Source organism: Mustelus asterias, chromosome 3, assembly GCF_964213995.1.
Source record: "Mustelus asterias chromosome 3, sMusAst1.hap1.1, whole genome shotgun sequence".
Lineage (NCBI taxonomy): Eukaryota > Metazoa > Chordata > Chondrichthyes > Carcharhiniformes > Triakidae > Mustelus > Mustelus asterias.
In genome coordinates, this window is record NC_135803.1 from 112,826,029 (window position 1) to 112,845,724 (window position 19,696).

The 19,696-nt window shown below is 45.4% G+C and overlaps 1 protein-coding gene across 2 annotated transcripts in view; it reads right to left on the bottom strand.

The window, feature by feature from the left end:
* Nucleotides 1-19,033, bottom strand: part of gxylt2 (glucoside xylosyltransferase 2) — a 48,691-nt gene extending 29,658 nt beyond the window's left edge. For both annotated transcript variants that reach the window (XM_078203173.1, XM_078203172.1), the window contains exons 1-2: nucleotides 18,579-19,033; nucleotides 186-378 (exon numbers count right to left, since the gene is read on the bottom strand). In XM_078203173.1, the coding sequence (XP_078059299.1) occupies nucleotides 186-378; nucleotides 18,579-18,835 (450 nt within the window). In that variant the 5' untranslated portion in view covers nucleotides 18,836-19,033. The remainder of the gene's footprint in view (nucleotides 1-185; nucleotides 379-18,578) is intronic.
* Nucleotides 19,034-19,696: the final 663 nt, after the last annotated feature.

Sequence of the window (19,696 nt, forward strand, 5' to 3'; positions counted from 1 at the left end):
CACAAACGTAGCATCAGAAAGCATAAAGTCAGAACATTAGAGGATGCAAAGCAACCGGATTAAAGCTGCATAAACGGTGACAAGGTACTTTTCTGAGATTATTATTTGCACCATTTAACAGACATTGCATAGATAGAGACAACATTTTCTAATAGCTTCCACAGCTTTTTGTTTGAGACACTTACACTTTTTTCAAATTGTGGCTGGAGAAAATCTTCAGCAAAAATGTGGAATTTTATCTTACTAAAGCTGAAGAGAATCACTGATTTTAACATGGTCATGGTCTCTTCAAGCCGGTCTCCACAGGCCACCACTGCCAAGTGCATCCATTCTTCTCCATGCCATGTATGGAGGCGAAACAGTGGCTCATTAAAAATTCTAAAGGCAAACAGAATATTGATCAATTAAAATCTACCATTACAACTTGATATATGTGCACTGCCAGCTCAATCCTCTTCTTTCCTGCTTCTCTCATTGCCACATATGACAGAAGGTTCATATCATGTTCACTCTTTGATATCTCAGAATGAGTATAAGGATGGGCACAGAGCCTCAAACACATCAAAGTTTTATGCCTTTGTCAATATTGAAAATGGTCAAATATTTTTTGACAGATCTTTGAAGGTGACGTCACAGGTGGAGAAGGTGGTGAAGAAGGCATATGGCATGCTTGCCTTTATAGGACGGGGCATAGAGTATAAAAGTTGGGGTCTGATGTTGCAGATGTATAGAACGTTGGTTCGGCCGCATTTGGAATACTGCGTCCAGTTCTGGTCGCCACACTACCAGAAGGACGTGGAGGCTTTGGAGAGAGTACAGAGGAGGTTTACCAGGATGTTGCCTGGTATGGAGGGGCTTGGTTATGAGGAGAGATTGGGGAAACTGGGGTTGTTCTTGTTCTCCTTGGAAAGACGGAGGATGAGGGGAGACTTAATAGAGGTGTATAAAATTATGAAAGGCATAGATAGGGTGAACGGTGGGAAGCTTTTCCCCGGGTCGGTGGTGACGTTCACGAGGGGTCATAGGTTCAAGGTGAAGGGGGGGAGGTTTAACACAGATATCAGAAGGACATATTTTACACAGAGGGTCGTGGGGGCCTGGAATGTGTTGCCGGGCAAGGTGGTGGAGGCGGACACACTGGGAACGTTTAAGACTTATCTAGACAGCTATATGAACGGAGTGGGAATGGAGGGATACAAAAGAGTGGTCTAGTTTGGACCAGGGAGCGGCGCGGGCTCATTGTTCTTTGTTTCTCGTTTCAAGGCTTCATTCTATGATCATCTTGCTGGTGCCAGTACAGAGCGAGACTGCGGATAGTTGGGAACCTGTCTCGGGGCCAGGGAATTCAGATGGTGTTCGTAAAGTAGAAGTGGAAATGAATAGGGTTGGGAAGCATTTTCTGATCAGGGCCAGTGTGATCTCCTGGACTCGTTTCGATCGCCTCAGGGGGTCGGAGAGGAATTTCCCAGATTTTTTTTCCCCATATTGGCCCTGGGGTTTTTCACTCTGGGTTTTCGCCTCTCCCTGGAGATCACATGGTCTGGAATGGGGGGGTGGGGGTGAGTTAATAGGTTGTGATGAACAAAGCATCGTAGCTGTGAGGGACAGCTCGGTGGATAGGATATTAGGATGTAGATAGGCTGGAAAATTGGGCGGGGATCCTGGATTCAGGATTCAATCCTGGACCGGGGAGCGGCGCGGGCTTGGAGGGCCGAAGGGCCTGTTCCTGTGCTGTATTGTTCTTTGTTGTTCTTTGACATCTGAACTGCCTTGTCGCACTAAACGATGAGGGATAATTTACAAAAGTATCCAGTTGTAGTTTTTATCTAAATATAAATTGCCTGCTGCAAATATCATTTAATAGTTTACAGAATCATGGAACGGGACAGCAGAGAATAAGACAATCTGCCCTATCATTCCTGTGCCACCTCTGTGAATGAGCTCTCCTTTTAGCCCCATTTCCCTGTAGCTTGGCAAGTTTTACAACCTTAAGCATTCATCCAATTCCTTTTGAAAGCGACGATGATGGTGGGGTTTGCAATACTGACTGCAAGGTATGATTGGGCAGCATGGTGGCACAGTGGTTAGCATTGCTGCCTCACAGTGCCAGGGATCCAGGTTTGATTCCTGGCTTCGGTCACTGTCTGTGCGGAGTCTGCACCTTCTCTCCGTGTCTGCATGGGTTTCCTCTGGGTGCTCCGGTTTCCTCCCACAGTCTGAAAGCTGTGCTGGTTAGGTGCATTGGCCATACTAAAAGTTCTCCCTCAGTGTACCTGAACAGGCACCGGAGTGTGGCGACGAGCGGATTTTCACAGTAACTTCATTGCAGTGTTAATGTAAGCCTACTTGTGACGCTAATAAAAAAATAAACTTTAAAATAATTTGGAAATTAAGACTGCTGCTGCTTGACTCGCCCATGGGACAGCGCTTCCAATTTTGGCACAAGTACCCAGAAGTTAGTGAGGAGGACTTTGCAGTGTCAACTGGGCAGTTGTGCCTTGTCACTTTTGGTGTCTAGGTCGATGCTGGGTGGTCCCTTGGGTTTTATTCCTTCTCAACTTTTCTTTCACAGTTTGATACAAATGAATGACTTGCTGGGCCATTGCAGTGGGCAATTAAGAGTCAATCACATTGCTGTGGCTGTGGAGTCACATCGGCCAGACCAGATAAGGGAAGATTTCCTTTCGTAAAGGACATTAGTGACCCAGATGAGTTTTTATGACGATCTGGAGTTTTGTGGTCACCATTACTGAAATTAATTCCAGGTTTATTAATGAACTGATTTTAAATTCCACCAGCGGGTGTAGTGATATTTGAACTCATGTCTCTGAAGCAGTAGTCCCAGCCTGTGGATTAATAGTCAGGTAACATTAACACTATGCCACTGTGAGAGCAAACATACGCAAGTTCCCAACTTGAGTTAGGAAAAAGCTGCCATGAGTGGATGCTAACCAGCACTTACCGCAAATGAGAGAATAGAACAGGGTACATTCTAAAGGATGAAAGGCTAGCGACAGTGGCTTCAGGGTCCAGGTACATCGATCATTAAAATTTAATTGGCAAGCTCAAAAATATAATCAAAAACACAAATAAAATGCTAGCCTTCATATCTAGCGGAGTAGAACACAAGTGGGTAGAGGTTATGTTTCATCGGTACAAATCCCTGATTACACTGCATCTGGGGTACTGTGGACAGCTCTCAGCATCACATCTTAGGGAGGATAAATTTGACCTTGGAGAGAGTACAATGTAGATTTATTAGAGTGACACCCGGACTCCGAGGCTAAGCCATGAGGAGAGATGAAACAAATTAGGCTTGTAGTTGCTGGAATGTAGAAGATTAAGGGGCGATTTCATCAAAGCTTTCAACATATAAAAGGGGACAGAGGGAGGGTGAATTTTGAGGAGTATAGGTTTAAGAGGTATCATCAAAAAATTAGAGCCAGATTTTTCAGAAGCAAAATGACAAAACTTCCTCATGAAAAGTGTGGTGGCATTTCAGACTCTCTTCTGAAATGACAATTGACGCAAGATCAAATATTGATTTTAAAAAGATTGCTAGGCTTTTGTTAGTCAAAGTTATTGAGGGCCACGGGGCAAGGATGGCTAATCTGGAGTTAAATCACTATCAGCTCTGATCTCATAGCAGAAAGGACTTGAGTGGCTAATTGGCTTTTCCTGTTCCTATTCTCCTGTGACCAAGTTGCAGTCAGCAACTATCCTTACAAACTTGATAAAAGCTGATAAAACCCTCCTTGCAAAGTTTCCCAAGCAGTGTGATGGAGGCAAAGAAATTCTGGGATAATTCAGGAGAGGAAACAGGAGACTACTATGGAAGGATAGATCAAATGAATTCCCTTCTTTGTACGTTTTAATTGTTAACCTGGCCAAACCACAAGGATCAGCTGAAAAACAAAGAAGTACAGTACTTGAATTAAAGAAAATCTATTGTGAATGGATGTGAGCTATTCATTGACAAGAGAAAACAGGTTATGAGGGCAATGGCAATGTTTTCTCACACTTGCTATCTATAAACTTTCTTTAATATCATGAAGTGACTCTCAGGGCCTGAAGGCAAGAGATAATGGGGTTGAAAAGTAAATTGGCAGCCCATTTTGTGAATAAATGCACATTGAATAGTTTGATTGTTTCTCTTAATTTCAATCATTACCAACAAACATGGAATCCACAGCAACAAACCATTACATAGCGCAGTGTTTTTTTCCCTTACAAAGTGAATCTTAATCGGTTTTCTATTCCTTACTGAATTTAGGATTATAAAATCATAATAATCTTTCACTCTTTTGTTAATCAAGAATCTATCTGACTCTGCCTTAAAAATATTCAAAATCTCTACTTCCACTGCTGTGGTGAACCATCGTTGGTTCCCACTGGATAGTGCTGAGCCTGGGGCTGGCCAGTACTACAAGGATGTACATATGTTACTGTTGGGTTGTGCTATTGTTGCTGTTGGGGTTGGGGTGGGGTTGTTACACCTTTGTACTGTAGTGTTGTGGCACATCCCAGTCGGGCTCCGCCTCCTGGGAGAGGTATAAGAGTCCCTGCTCTGGCCGGGACCCCTTCAGTCTGGGATAGTGTACATAAGTTCTGGCAGCTTCATTACAGTAAATAAAAGCCTTTCATTTACTGAGCTTCAGGCCTCGTGTTTGAGTAGCGCATCAATTTTATTTACTGTCGTTAAACTCTCGTCGAAGTAAAAAAGAGAGAGAGTATGGAGCAAATTCTGAAGCCGGAACGCCTTACGCTAGATCCACGTGCGGTGGGCGCTTCTAACACCTTCGACCACTGGCTGAAGTGTTTCGAAGACTACCTGGCAGCCTCCGCAGCGGTCACCACAGATGATGACAGACTCCGGGTCCTCCATGCGAGGGTAAGCGACACTGTCTACCTCGCGATCCGTGCGGCCACCGATTATCCTAAGGCCCTCGAGCTTCTAAAGAAGCGCTATACCAAACCACCTAATGAGATACACGCTCGTTACCTCCTAGCCACTCGACGACGGCAGTCTGGCGAAACGATAGAGGACTATGCGAACGAGCTCCTACAGCTAGCCAGGGGCTGTGACTGCAAAGCTGTGTCGGCTGAGCAGAGCATGTACGACCTCGCCCGAGATGCGTTTGTGGCCGGGGTCGGATCATCGTACATTCGACTTAAACTGTTGGAGAAGGGTAACCTTAATCTTACCCAGGCCATCGAGTTAGCAGAGATGCTCGAGCCGGCCTCCAAAAGCTTAGTTTTATATCCGGAGGACCATGTGGAGACAACGTGGCAGGAGCAGTCGCAAATCCCTCCTCGTCCCTCGGGTTCGAAATGCTGTGTAATGGCGTGCTCCCATTCGGGCCAGACGACGGCAGCAGCCCCGGGCGGCCTGCGGTGCTATTTCTGTGGAGGAGCGAAGCATACCCGGCAAAAGTGTCCCACTAAAGCTGTGTTGTGCACCGCATGCGGTAAAAAAGGGCGTTATTCAAAAGTGTGCCGATCTAAACCCAGGAACGGCAGTGCGGCCTGCGATTCTTCAGAGCTCGGGTCCTCGTCGTCGAAGTCGCCGCGGGGTTCGTCCACGTGCGAGACCAGGACGACGCCATTACAGTCGACGGAGTCGGAGGAGTATGACCACCAGGGGTCGCTGAGTTTGGCGCCCTCACCCACGTGCGATTCATGGGGGCAGCCATGTTGGTCGACACTGACCACGAACGACCAGCAGGGGTCCTCCTCATCGACTTCAGCTGCCTGCAGTGGCGCTCATGAACCAACGGTGGCGTCGATCATCCTGGACCAGGCCAAGCCTCATAGACTTGACAAATCTATGATGAATATCCAGGTAAATGACCACGTGATTTATTGTCTGTTTGACAGCGGGAGCACTGAGAGCTTTATCCACCCAGACACTGTGAAGCGGTGTGGACTCCAGATTCAACCTGCCAAACAGACAATCTCTATGGCATCAAGGTCGCGGTCTGTTGCCGTGCTAGGGAGTTGCGTGGTAACCTTGAAGGTGCAAGGCACAGTTTACGAGCGTTTCAAGCTCCTTGTGTTGCCGTATCTTTGCGCGCCAATACTTCTCGGACTAAACTTCATGGTCCACTTGAGGAGTGTAATCCTACAGTACGGTGGGCCACTCCCTTCACTGGCAATGGGAAAACAGCAGCAGCCTCCAAATTGCCCAACGTGCCCCGCCTGCAGCCTCCCGACGCTGAAGATCACCACACCCTCCTTGTTCCAGAATCTTGTGCCAGGCTGCAAGCCCATCGCGACTAAAAGTAGGCGTTACAGCGCTGAGGATCGGATCTTCATTAGATCTGAGGTTCAGCGGCTCCTCAAAGAAAGGATCATACAACCCAGCGCTAGTCCGTGGAGAGCGCAGGTCGTGGTGGTCAAGAGCGGGAACAAACCCCAGATGGTCATTGACTACAGTCAGACCATTAACCGATATACGCAGCTGGATGCATATCCCCTCCCGCGCATATCTGATATGGTCAATCAGATTGCGCAGTACCGGGTGTTCTTCACCATAGACCTCAAGTCTGCCTACCACCAACTCCCCATTCGCCCAGAGGACCGACAATACATGGCTTTTGAGGCGGATGCTCGCTTGTATCACTTTCTCAGGGTTCCCTTTGGTGTCACCAATGGGGTCTCGGTCTTCCAGCGTGCTATGGACCGAATGGTGGACCAGAACGGGCTGCGGGCTACCTTCCCGTACCTGGATAATGTCACCATCTGCGGCCATGACCAGCAGGACCACGACACAAACCTCCTGAACTTCTTACGCACTGCATCTCGCCTGAACTTGACCTACAACAGGGAGAAGTGTGTGTTTCGTACGCGCCGTTTAGCCATCCTAGGATACGTGGTGGAAAACGGGGTAATTGGCCCTGATCCAGACCGTATGCGCCCCCTTTCTGAACTTCCCTTACCTGCTAGTGCAAAAGCACTGAGAAGATGCTTAGGCTTCTTCTCTTATTATGCGCAGTGGGTTCCCAACTACGCGGATAAAGGTCGTCCGCTCATTAAGTCCACGACTTTTCCCTTAACGCCAGAGGCCCGATTGGCCTTCGATAAATTGAAAGCCGACATCGCGAAAGCTACGATGCACGCTGTAGACAAGTCCATCCCCTTTCAGGTGGAGAGCGATGCATCTGATTTCGCCCTGGCCGCCACACTTAACCAGGCGGGCAGGCCCGTCGCATTTTTTTCCCGCACCCTCCAAGGCCCCGAAATTCGGCATTCAGCGGTGGAAAAGGAGGCCCAGGCCATTGTGGAGGCCGTCAGGCACTGGCGCCATTACTTGGCGGGAAAACGGTTCACCCTGGTCACGGACCAGCGGTCCGTGGCGTTCATGCTTAACAACACGCAGAGGGGCAAGATCAAGAATGACAAGATCTTGCGGTGGAGAATTGAACTCTCCACCTATAACTACGACATCATGTATCGTCCAGGGAAACTCAATGAGCCCTCGGATGCCCTCTTGCGTGGAACATGCGCGAGTATACAGGAGGACCGTTTGCACGCCCTCCATAATGACCTGTGCCATCCTGGGGTCACTCGGCTCTACCACTTTATAAAAGCCCGCAACCTGCCTTACTCGGTGGAGGACGTCAGGTCAGTAACAAGGAGCTGTCGGGTTTGCGCGGAATACAAACCGCACTTTTACCGACCTGACCGGGCACATTTAGTCAAGGCCACTCGTCCCTTCGAGAGACTGAGTGTCGATTTTAAGGGCCCCCTTCCCTCAACAGATCGGAATGTGTACTTCCTCAATATCATTGACGAGTACTCTCGGTTCTCTTTTGTTGTTCCCTGCTCTGATACATCCGCTGCCACGGTTATCAAGGCATTCCGTGATCTCTTTACCCTGTTCGGGTACCCCAGCTACATCCATAGCGACAGGGGCTCGTCGTTCATGAGCGATGACTTGAGGCAATTCCTGCTCTCATACGGGATTGCCTCTAGTAGGACCACGAGCTACAACCCTAGGGGTAATGGACAGGTGGAACGCGAGAATGCTACAGTCTGGAAGGCTGTCTTACTGGCGTTGTAGTCAAAAGGTCTTCCAGTCTCCCGTTGGCAAGAGGTGCTCCCTGATGCGCTCCATTCTATTCACTCCCTCCTGTGTACGGCAACCAATGCTACTCCCCACGAGAGGATGTTCTCATTCCCTCGGAAGTCTTCCTCGGGGACCTCATTACCGTCTTGGTTGACGTACTCAGGACCCGTCCTCCTGCGGCGACATGTAAGGGCCCGCAAGTCCGACCCGTTGGTCGAACAGGTCCATCTCCTCCACGCCAACCCTCAGTATGCCTATGTGGCATACCCTGACGGGCGAGAGGACACGGTCTCGATCCGAGACCTGGCACTAGCAGGGGACGTAGCAACTCCTGTCGCTCCCATACCCCCTGTAACAAACCCTTTATCTCTTGTTTCTTCCCCGGACACGGCGCGGGCAGCATCGGGACCATTGCTTAACCATTTTACTCCCATGTACAGCTTGCCTGAGCCCAGAAGATGGTCGCCACCGCAGGGCGTGTCAGGATCCCCTGGACTACCGTCACCTCAGGGTCAACCGGCCTGTGAGTCCGTGGAAGAACAGCTGGACGCCGCTTTGGGGAGAACGCCACCGCAAGTGCCTACTCCAGTGTCACCGCCGGTATTGAGGAGGTCACAACGACGGTGCGGTCCCCCTGACCGTCTGAACTTATAGACTGCTGACACTTTATTCTGTTTTTTTGTACCCCGCCGGCCTTTGTTCTCAAAGGAGGGGTGAATGTGGTAAACCATCGTTGGTTCCCACTGGATAGTACTGAGCCAGGGTCTGGCCAGTACTACAAGGATGTACATATGTTACTGTTGGGTTGTGCTATTGTTGCTGTTGGGGTTGGGGTGGGGTTGTTACACCTTTGTACTGTAGTGTTGTGGCACATCCCAGTCGGGCTCCGCCTCCTGGGAGAGGTATAAGAGTCCCTGCTCTGGCCGGGACCCCTTCAGTCTGGGATAGTGTATATAAGTTCTGGTAGATTCGTTAACAGTAAATAAAAGCCTTTCATTTACTGAGCTTCAAGCCTCGTGTCTGAATAGCGCATCAACTGCCTTTTGAGAAAAAGAGTTCCAGACTCACAAACCTCAGATAAAAAAATTCACCTCATCTCTGTCTTAATGAGCGGCCTCTTATTTATAATTGACCCCCTAATTCTAGATTCTCCCACAAGAGGAAACATCGTGTGCACATCCACCCTGTTAAGACCTCGCAGGATCGTGAAGGTTTCAATCAAGTCACCTCTAATCTTCCAAACACAAGTAGATACAAACCCAACTTGCCCAACCCTTCCTCATAAGACTACCTGCCCGTTCCAGGTATTAGTCCAGTAAACCTTCTCTGAACTGCCTCTAATGCATTTACATCTTTCCTTCACACAGTACTCCAGGTGTAGTCTCATCAGTGCCCGGTACAACTGAAGCAAAACCTCCCTATGTTATCAATTCCCCTCACAAATAAACAATATCATTGTATTAGCTTTCCTAATTACTTGCTGTACCTGCATGCTAGCTTTTTGTGATTCATGTACTGGGATACCCAGGTCTCTCTGAATCTCATTGCTCTGCAATCTTTCACCATTTAGATAATAAGTTTTTTTAATTGTTCCTGTCAAAATCCCTTTGTCAGATCTTTGCTCACTCATTTAATCAATCTATGTCCCATGGCCTCCTTATGTCCTCGTTACAATTTAACTTCCTACCTACCGTTGTGCCGTCAGCAAATTTAGCAACCATATGTTTGATCCCTTCATCCAAATCATTTATGTAAATTGTAAAAAATTGAAGCCCCAGCACTGATCTTGTGGCACACCACTCGTTCTAACCTGCCAACCAGAGAAAGGCCTATTGATGCTAACTCTGTTTCCTGTTAGCGAGCCACACTTCTATCCATGCCAATGTTACCCTCTAATTCACCTGTGTCCATTTATCCACAGCACATGTGACTCTTTCAAGAACTCCAATAAACATGATATCCCTTTCACAAAACCTTGTTGACCCTGATTGCCTGGATTTGAAAAATGTCCTGCTGTAAAATATTTAATAGTAGCTTCGAATATTTTCCCTATTGCCGATATTAGGCTAACTGGCCTGTAGTTTCCTGATTTCTGACTCCTTCCCTTTCTGATTAAAGGAGTTAGATTTGCCATTTTCCAATCAAATGGAACCTCCCCCAATTATAGGGCATTTTGAAAAATTAAAACCAATGCACAAACTATCTTCCTAGCTACTTCTCTCAAGACCCTCGGATGAAGCCCAGGGATTTGTCAGTCCACAGTCCCAACAATTTGCTCAAATACCATTTCCCTGGAGATTGTATTTTTCTGAGTTCCTCCCTCCCTTCCATTTCCGGACTTACAACTATTTCTGGGATGTTACTTGTATCCTCTACATGAAGATTGATGCAACATACCAGTTCAATTCATCTGCCATCTCCCTACTTTCCATTACCACTTTTCTTGATGTATTTTCTATAGGACCAATGCTCACTTTGTTAATTCCTTTCTTATTTAAATAGTTATAGAAACTCTTACTATCAGTCTTCATATTCCTAGTCATCTTCCCCTCGTACTCTAATATTTCCCTCTTTATTAATCTTTGTCATTCTTTGCTCTTCTTTATATCCTGTTTAATCTTCTGACCCACCATCGATTGCAATTGTCTGCTTTTTCTTTAAGTTTGACACTTTCTTTAAAGTGGGCCTTCCACTTAGAACTTTTCTTTCTCACTGGAATGTATCGATTCTGTGCATTCTGAAATATCCCCTTAAATGTCTGCACTGCATCTCTGTTCACCTATTTCTTAATCTCATTTGTCAGTTCACTTTAGATAGCTGTGTTTTCATGTCTTCATAATTGCCCTTAAGTTTAATACTTGTCTTTGATGCATTCTTGTCTACCTCCAACTGAATGTGAAAATTCAATCATATTACGATCCCTGTTACCTAGGGATGTCATCATGATGAGGTTATCAATTAATTCTATCGTGTTGCACAATACCAGGTCTGGTAATGTTGGCTCACTGGTTGGTTCCAGATTTTCTGGCTAAGAAACTATCTCAGAAACATTCTATGAATTCGTCATCTAGGCTACCTTTGCTCATCCGATTTTTCCAGTCTATATGTAGATTAAACCTCCCCCCCACCATGATTATTTCCATACCTTTCTGCCAATCTCCCACTATCTCCCCTTTTGTATTATGTTACACTGTGTGGTTACAATTAAGGGCCACTCCCATAAGTGGCTTCTTGCCTTTATAATTTCTCATCTCAATCCAAACTGCTTCTATATCCTGGTTTCCTGGATTTTCCAGTGTTACAGGATGCCTGCTCTTCCCCTCGTCTGTTGTGGTACTTGCTGGACAGAGATTTTTTTTCCATGAACACCTGCTGTACTCCTTGGATCAGGAATTTCAGTGGTGTTAAAAACCCACAGAGATGCCCCAGGGTACATACATGATCTAGGGAATATTGGATGCAACCACTGCTTTAATTACTCTTCATTACATCCAAGGCTGTCTCATCCTCAGTGACTGTCTGCCTTGGCTTCTGGCATGGCCCCCTCATCCACTGGTGCCACCACAGTTTTGAATGACTCCTTTCATGTTTGGTGTTCCCATTATGAGCATGCTTCTCCTGCAGGCACAGACATACTCAGTGTCACTCCTGTCTGATGGTCCATTTGTGTCAATCACTCTGAGTCACTGTAAATGTGTACTACTGTGCCACTGGAAGGAGGGACAAGTTGATACAGCCATCTCAATGCAGCATTCACCCATTGGGTTTGGGTGCATGTGAACTGGGCACATGTGGACAATGGTGCCTAGTGTTGCCCTGTGGTTACCCACCTGGCCTCACACTTCATGGGTGCCTTTTAATTCATGCGGGACTTCCAGTTTGCAATTCTAAATGCCACTTGCCTTTCCAGACCTCAGCAGGTCTTTAAACCTTTTCCTGTGTTGGATCCAGGTTAGTGCTTCCTATGGCACTTAACGCTGTTAGGGTACAGAAACCCCAATGTTATGAAGCTTGACTAGACCCCAACAATTTAAGCAATTTTCCTCTTATAAACTTAAACTCCTCTTCAAAAATCAGTTAGCAAACAACACAGGCTTACGTATTTTTTACTTATTAACAGTCCTTGAGATTTTAAACACCTCTGGAGGGAGAGAGAGAGAGACAGAGAGACACTTGTCTTCTGACAATCGCTAACAGCAGCCTCTAGAGAGAGAGAGAGAGGCCTCTTGCTTCTTTCAGGGCCAGGCAGAAATTGACTGTTTTAAAATAAATAAGAACTGTGCGTTTTTTCCTGCAATCTTAGCTCAGCTCAGCTCAATCACATGACTCTGCCTCCATCAATCAACCTATTCAAAACCCTACTCTAGGACAAAACCCAAGTAAATAAAAATGCATCAACTCAGATTAAACAATCACTACCCTAGCTAAGATCAATAGTTAGCCTGCATTCTCAGCATGTAAGCTGCTTGGTGCAGACAAATCGGCACCATGAAAAGAGAGCTGAATTTTAAACATATCCCTCACAAGAAACATGATATCAATACATTTCTTAGAGGCATAAGACTGTGGACTGTGGTTTCCTCCCACAGTCCAAAGATGTGCGGGCTAGGTTGATTGGCCATTCTAAATTGCCCCTTAGTGTCCCGGGATGCATAGGTTAGAGGGGTTAGTGGGTAAATATGTAGGAATATGTGGATAGGGCCTGGGTGGGATTGTGGTTGGTGCATTCTCGATGGGCCGAATGGCCTCTTTCTGCACTGTAGGATTCTATGATTCTATACTGTCACCACAACACTCAAAACCAGCTGTGCTGGCCAGGACATGTCATTCGTATGCCTGACAGCAGATTCCCAAAAGCAACTGTGCTACTCAGGAGTGGCAAGAGATTCCCATAAGGATAATGGAAATACTTTAGGGATGATCTCAAAATATCCTAAAGAGATCAAACAGCCCTGGGAGACCCTGGCCTCTCACTGACCAAATGGAGAAGGTTCATTCAGGAAGACACCAACATGTTGAATCTTTGTCGAGAACACACAGGCAATGTCGAGGCATTGGAGAAAGTGCACAAACCTCCAATAACTCACCTGCCCGACTCTTTAATCACCACCTGCTCCACATGTGACAGAGTCTGCAGATTGTGCAATGGACTTAGCAGTGTAGTAGAAGGGTATTCAGCATTGGAAGGGTTAATGGAAGACTGGACAACAGTACTGCCCGTATGCAGCCTTTAGTTGGTTCTTCCTTGTGAAATCACCGAGGAAGTTCTACCACCTGCCTGTGTGTGCCACTAACCTGACTATCTCCCATCAATGCTTTCACTGAAAATTTCCAGCTAATCAGAGGGAGTCCGTTTGGATTTGTAAAGTGTGGATCCTGCCAATTACCCAAATATCTTGAATGAATGCTGAACAATAGCAGGGACGTCTGTTGTACACAAAGCCAAGCTGTTTGCTTTGAAAGAACTTGCTGCTTTTAGCTTCATTCACAATCTCAAGGTGCCCCAAAGAGCTTCACAGCCAGTACAGCACAGCCAATGTTGTGATGTGAGAAACGGACCAGCCAACTTAGGCAAAGCAAGGTCACGCAAACAAGAATGAGATAAATAATCAGATCATCTGGAGATAAGTCTTGAGAAGGACACCGGAAATATTTTTTCGAAAGTACCATGGGATTCTTTTATGGACATGCAAGATGGCAGACAGGGCCTTGATCTAACATAACATCCAAAAGACAGTACCTCTGACTCTGATCTCAGTACCACACTGATTATCTGATATTACGGAATCAAGTTTCATCGAGAAGAGTGTGAACCTAAAACTCTTCAGCTAAAGACAAGATTGCTACCAATGAGCCAGTGCTGACACCATGCAAGCCAGCTGTCAAAAAACACACACATTCAAATTGCTGTAAGTCTCCTGCTCGCGTTCTGTCAGAATGCCAAAATTGATTGTGTGCACCATTGCTTGCTTACTGAGAAATATCATCTTTGTTTTTCATAGGATTTGGCTTCAACATCAAAGCAACAGAGTATTGTATCTGGGCAGCAGTCCTCAAACATTCAGTATTTCCATCGCCACCTGCCACCTTCACACTGCAGCAGTAAAGCATTCATGAAATGTTTCGCAAAGGTTCAGTTAAAACATTTCAAAATGAGCAGTAATATTTTGCACTTAATATTCTTTGGAGCAGTGAAAGTGCTTTTTATGTCAAGCATGGTCCTGCCGATGATTTGCTTCTGTGTAATTACAAATCCTGTGGCACATTATTCATTTCATGTCAAAATATGAAGTTGTTTTGGCCCAATAAATAGAGATAGACGAGAACACTAATTGTAACAAATTGCAAATATGACTAAATTTAGTAATTGCCAGGCCCAATAACCTTGATGCACAAAACAAACATCAAGGGAACAGAAAACATAGCAAAACTGGAATGGTGATTTTCCTGTGCAACAAACCTAAAAACAGGACAAAATAGCTGCTGCAACATAGTGTGAAACTTTCTGTCCACATTCTGAGATACGGATCTGCATAAATCTATGAGATGGGATTTCCCCACTGCTTCGTAATATGTCCATCTTAATTGGGCTCATCTCCCAAGTCATTGTGGAGTTCATCAATGCAATTGATCTGCTGGAGATGCTGCCTTTAGGATCATTTGGCAATGAAATGGATCCTGCAAAGTGACAGGGTGAAGCTGGGGGAAGGATGCTCATTCTGGATAGCTGAATGAAAACGGGCCAGATGGCTTTCCTCATTCATAATTATCCTGTCATCATTTTCGCCCTGCTCAATTTTCAGTTGGTTCATTTACTACATGTCACACAAGCAATCTGACAAAGTAAAATGAATGTGAAAGAAATCCATCCCTGGTTTGCAACACTTCAGTTAAATTACAAGAAATGATAGCAAGTCTATTGTGTCAGAATGAGGTGCCTAAAATAAGGGTAAGAATTGCCACAACCTGATGTTAAACAAATGCACTTTCAAGATCTCATAACATTGTTTTGAAGAGCAAGGGAATTATTCCTGCTGTTTTTAATCAACATTTATCCCTCAATCAACATCAGAGAAACAGACTATCTGGTCATTATCAGATTGTTGCTTGCCGTGTTTCCTATATTACAATGGCGACTACACTTCAAAAGTACTTAATTGGCTACAAAGTACTTTTGGGACATCTGGTGATTGTGAAAGATGCAGTAGAAGCACAATACCTTCTTTCCAGAATTTCCAGCACTCTATTAAGATTATAGCTGGAGCACTGTGACCATTTTAGTTACTGAGACACAGGGAGAAGTTCAATTATTGGTGGTCACATGCGAAGAGCCATGAGGCGAACACCTAGGAACAAATCTGAGTTAAGAATAAAGAGAAGATGAATGCCCCTTTAGGCCTTGAATGGGGTCATCTAAGAGGTGATCCTCATAGAAATCATAGAAACCCTACAGCATAGAAAGAGGCCATTCGGCCCATCGAGTCTGCACCGACCACAATCCCACCCAGGCCCTACCCCCATATCCCTACATAGTTACTCACTAATCCCTCTAACCGACGCATCTCAGGACACCAAGGGCAATTTTTGCATGGCCAATCAACCTAACCAGCACATCTTTGGACTGTGGGAGGAAACCGGAGCACCCGGAGGAAACCCACGCAGACAAGAGGAGAACGTGCAAACTCCACACAGACAGTGACCCAAGCCGGGAATCGAACCCAGGTCCCTGGAGCTGTGAAGCAGCAGTGCTAACCACTGTGCTACCGTGCCACCCTATAAAGCCATAGTGGACAGCAAATCGTGTCTAGAAAATTAATAGAAACAAATTGCGAGAATAGGTTAAAACTCGTAAAAAACAAACTTAGGATTTATACCAGAAAGTACTTCTTCACACAAGGAAGGAGTGAATAGACGTGGAATGGACTCCCTGGAAAAAGAGACAACAAGAAAACGGTATCATTTAGCAATGAAGTGGATCCTGCAAAGGTGACAGGGTGAAACTGGGGGAAGGATGCTCATTCTGGATAGCTGAATGAAAACGGGTCAGATGGCTTTCCTCATTCATAATTATCCTGTCATCATTTTGCCCTGCCTAATTTCAGTTGGTTCATTTACTACATGTCACACAAGCAATCTGACAAAGTAAAATGAATGTGAAAGAAATCCATCCCTGGTTTGCAACACTTACGTCCTTTGTGTCAGAATGAGATGCCTAAAATAAGGGTAAGAATTGCCACAACCCGTACAGGATTCCTGATTATAGATCTTCAACAGGAGATACCTGGAGCACTTAATGCGATGGTTCCAGTTCGAAACAAATTGAACTGATTTTCTGTTAAGTGCTAATCAATCCTGCATGGTTTCGCAAGGATAGAGCCACAGGTTGAGAGAGCTGTAGAAATATTCTCCCGCATCCTTGCAAACATGAAGTCCAAAATGAGTTTTAAAAATTTTGCCTCCTCAGTTCAGCTGAATTAATTGTGAGCAAGGCTTTAAGATAATTTCATCTCTGTAATTACCAGAAATGGCCTGGTTTATAAATGAAGCGATGTAAAATTAGAAACATGAATCGAAACGCAGCAATCACTATCCTGTGAAGGCTACCATTGGATTACTGACAAAAATAGCAGCTATGCATCCCGCCATGCTACAGCTCCTCAGGCAATATGTGCTTGCGTTTATTATATTTTCATCATTCCACATCCTCTGGAGAGCCATGACCAGCGTTAAACCTACCCAAAGAATGCCAGTAATAACAGGTTAAAGTTCTAGAAATAAGAAAATACCATTGATATGCCATTTATATACCCAATTGTCTGCTGTAGTGACAGTAATTTTTTTATTCGTTCATAGGACATAGGCATCGCTGGATGACCAGAATTTATTGCCCATCCCTTGTTGCCCTTGAAACCGAGTGGCTTGCTTGGCCATCTCAGAGAGCAGTTGAGAGTCAACCATATTGCTGTGGCTCTGGAGTCACATGTAGGGCAGACCAGGTAAGGACGGCAGATTTTCTTCCCTAAGGGACATTAGTGAACCAGATTTTTTTTCTGACAATCGGCAATGGTTTCATGGTCATCAATAGATTCTTAATTCCAGACATCTTTTATTGAATTCAAATTCCACCATCTGCCATGGTGGGATTTGAACCCAGGTTCCTAGAACATTAGTTGAGTTTCTGGATTAATAGTCTAGTGATAATACCACTAGGCCATCACCTCCCCAAAGGAAATATTGAATCTTACATACTTTTGGAAAGCAGAAGTCAAATCAGTTTGAGTAGAGAAGTTGGGAAATGTAAAACTGAGGTATTAGAGCACCACCACTGACCAGAGGTTGTAATTGCAGTGGCATAATGTTTACACTGGCAGTTTTCATCACAGATGTAGATATTGGCATATAACAGGAAAAATTACAAGGTAAGGTTTGGTGATAAGAAAGTTAAAGTTTATTTATTAGTTACAAGTAGGCTTACATTCACACTGTAATGAAGTTACTGTGAAAATGCCCTAAAAATCGCCACACTCCGGCGCCTGTTCGGGTACACTAAGGGACAATTTAGCATGGCCAATACACCTAACCTGCACATCTTTGGATTGTGGGAGGAAACTGGAGCATTTGGAGGAAACCCATGCAGACATGGGGAGAATGTGTAAACTCCACACAGTGACCCAAGCCAGGAATCAAACCTGGGTCCCTGGCACTGTGAGGCAGCAGTGCTAACTACTGTGCCACCATGCCGCCCTGATGTGTAAATATAAACTTATTGTCACCCATCATTTAGATACAAAAAGTGCCTTGGGGCAGTACTATATAATGCATGTTGCTTTTTATGTAGGGGGTGAGGTTATACAAAAAAGGAAAACACTTCTTGATAGAGGAAATGGAGATCAAAATACAGATGTTCACAAATAGAGGCTAGATAATTGTCTCAGTTCGCACTTCCTGCACTCAAACATTGCTATTTTAAACAGACAATCCCCTTCCCCCAAGTCCTCTGCAAAAGCATGAACATTCCACAGACACAAGTAATAATCCTTTGAACTGTAATCATAGGAAAAGTAGATATTCTTGACATTAGCTCACGAAATCCTGCCGCCAGAGTAATCACTGAACTTTTAAACTTTGGGATTAACATCTGTCAGGGCACAAAACAGTGCGATAGTGGAGGAATGCAGCTGTGCCGCCACTCCCCAGAATTACAACGAATAAAATCAATGACATATGTGTTGTAACTAGCGACATGCAGCACAGTGTTAGCTAAGAAAACAATGTTTCCTTATAAAACAAGAATGTGGTACAGGAAATAGTTTATTTCATTGCCAAGAGCCGCACAATGAGTACAGATAGATGGAGATGGAAAGATTTTGAAGCATTTACTCAGCATTTCCAGGGTTAGGAGGCTGGGAGCTGGGATGTTGCTGCGAAGCGCAGTGTCTGGGATGCAGACAGAGAGAGTTGCCTGGTGGCCCCGCACACAGCCTGTTACAATGCAGACTGCAGCTCTTACCTGTCACTCGCTACACTTTTGCGCCTTTTTGTTGAGGGACGTGGCTGTTTGTTGACATCGGGCCGATGCAGCAAGCGGAAAGCGGTGGGCGGCCGGGTGAGCAGCCCGCCCCGCAGTGCCGGGGCGTCCGGCGAGGCTGCCCCTTGGTCCCCCTGTGCCGGTGGCTCGCCAGCCGAGTTGCCCGGTAGTAGGTAGAAGAGCAGGCGGCCAGCAGCCAGACAAGCAGCGATCACAGCCAACTTATAGTGAAGTCTCATTGTGTCAGCTCACAGGATCCGCTCCCCACATCCACGTCATTTGCTGTGCACTTTGTTGCCGTAAAGTTCTTCATAACTTTTGTCGGAAATTAATTCCAGATTTCACGTTTTTTTCTCTCTTGTTTTGCCTCCTGTTTGTACTTTTATTGGTGCAGCCTAACCCTCCCCTCAGCATCTTCCGCTGAGGCGGAAAGGGACAACGTTATATTGCACCCCCCTCCCCATCACTTAAATAAAGGGCAGGGGTGGGGAAACTCAAGTTGCATTTTAACCCTTCAAAGCTGGTGTCATTTTAACTCCTTGGCAGTGGATGTTACAGATCTTTCCAGGAGCTTATTGCAAAGCGAGAATTGTAAATGCTGTTGTAGATTTGCAGTGTGGGCGTCTTATTTCAGATTCCAGCTTTTGCAATTGCCTGCAGTTTTTTTTAAGTTCGTTTATTAGTATCACAAGCAGGCTTACGTTAATACTGTAGTAAGTTACTGTGAAAATCCCCCAGTCGCCAATTCGGGGACACTGAGGGAGAATTTAGCATGGCCAATGCACCTAACCAGCATGTCTTTTGGACTGTGGGAGGAAACACGAGCACCCGGAGGAAACCCACGTCGACACAGGGAGAATGTGCAGACTCCACACAGACAGTAACCCAAGCCAAGAATCAAATCCAGGCCCCTGTCCACGCCAGGCAAATTAAGAAATGTGTTTTGTTCTTTTGTAATACTCAGCAGGACAATAACATAAATTCACCCATTTAAAATGCTTTAAAAAACTTCCAAGAATGATCCAAATCGCTTGCTTATGCTTGGATAAAGAAAGGCCGCTGGTAGCACTGCATTCACATCTTAAATTATGCTTCATAGA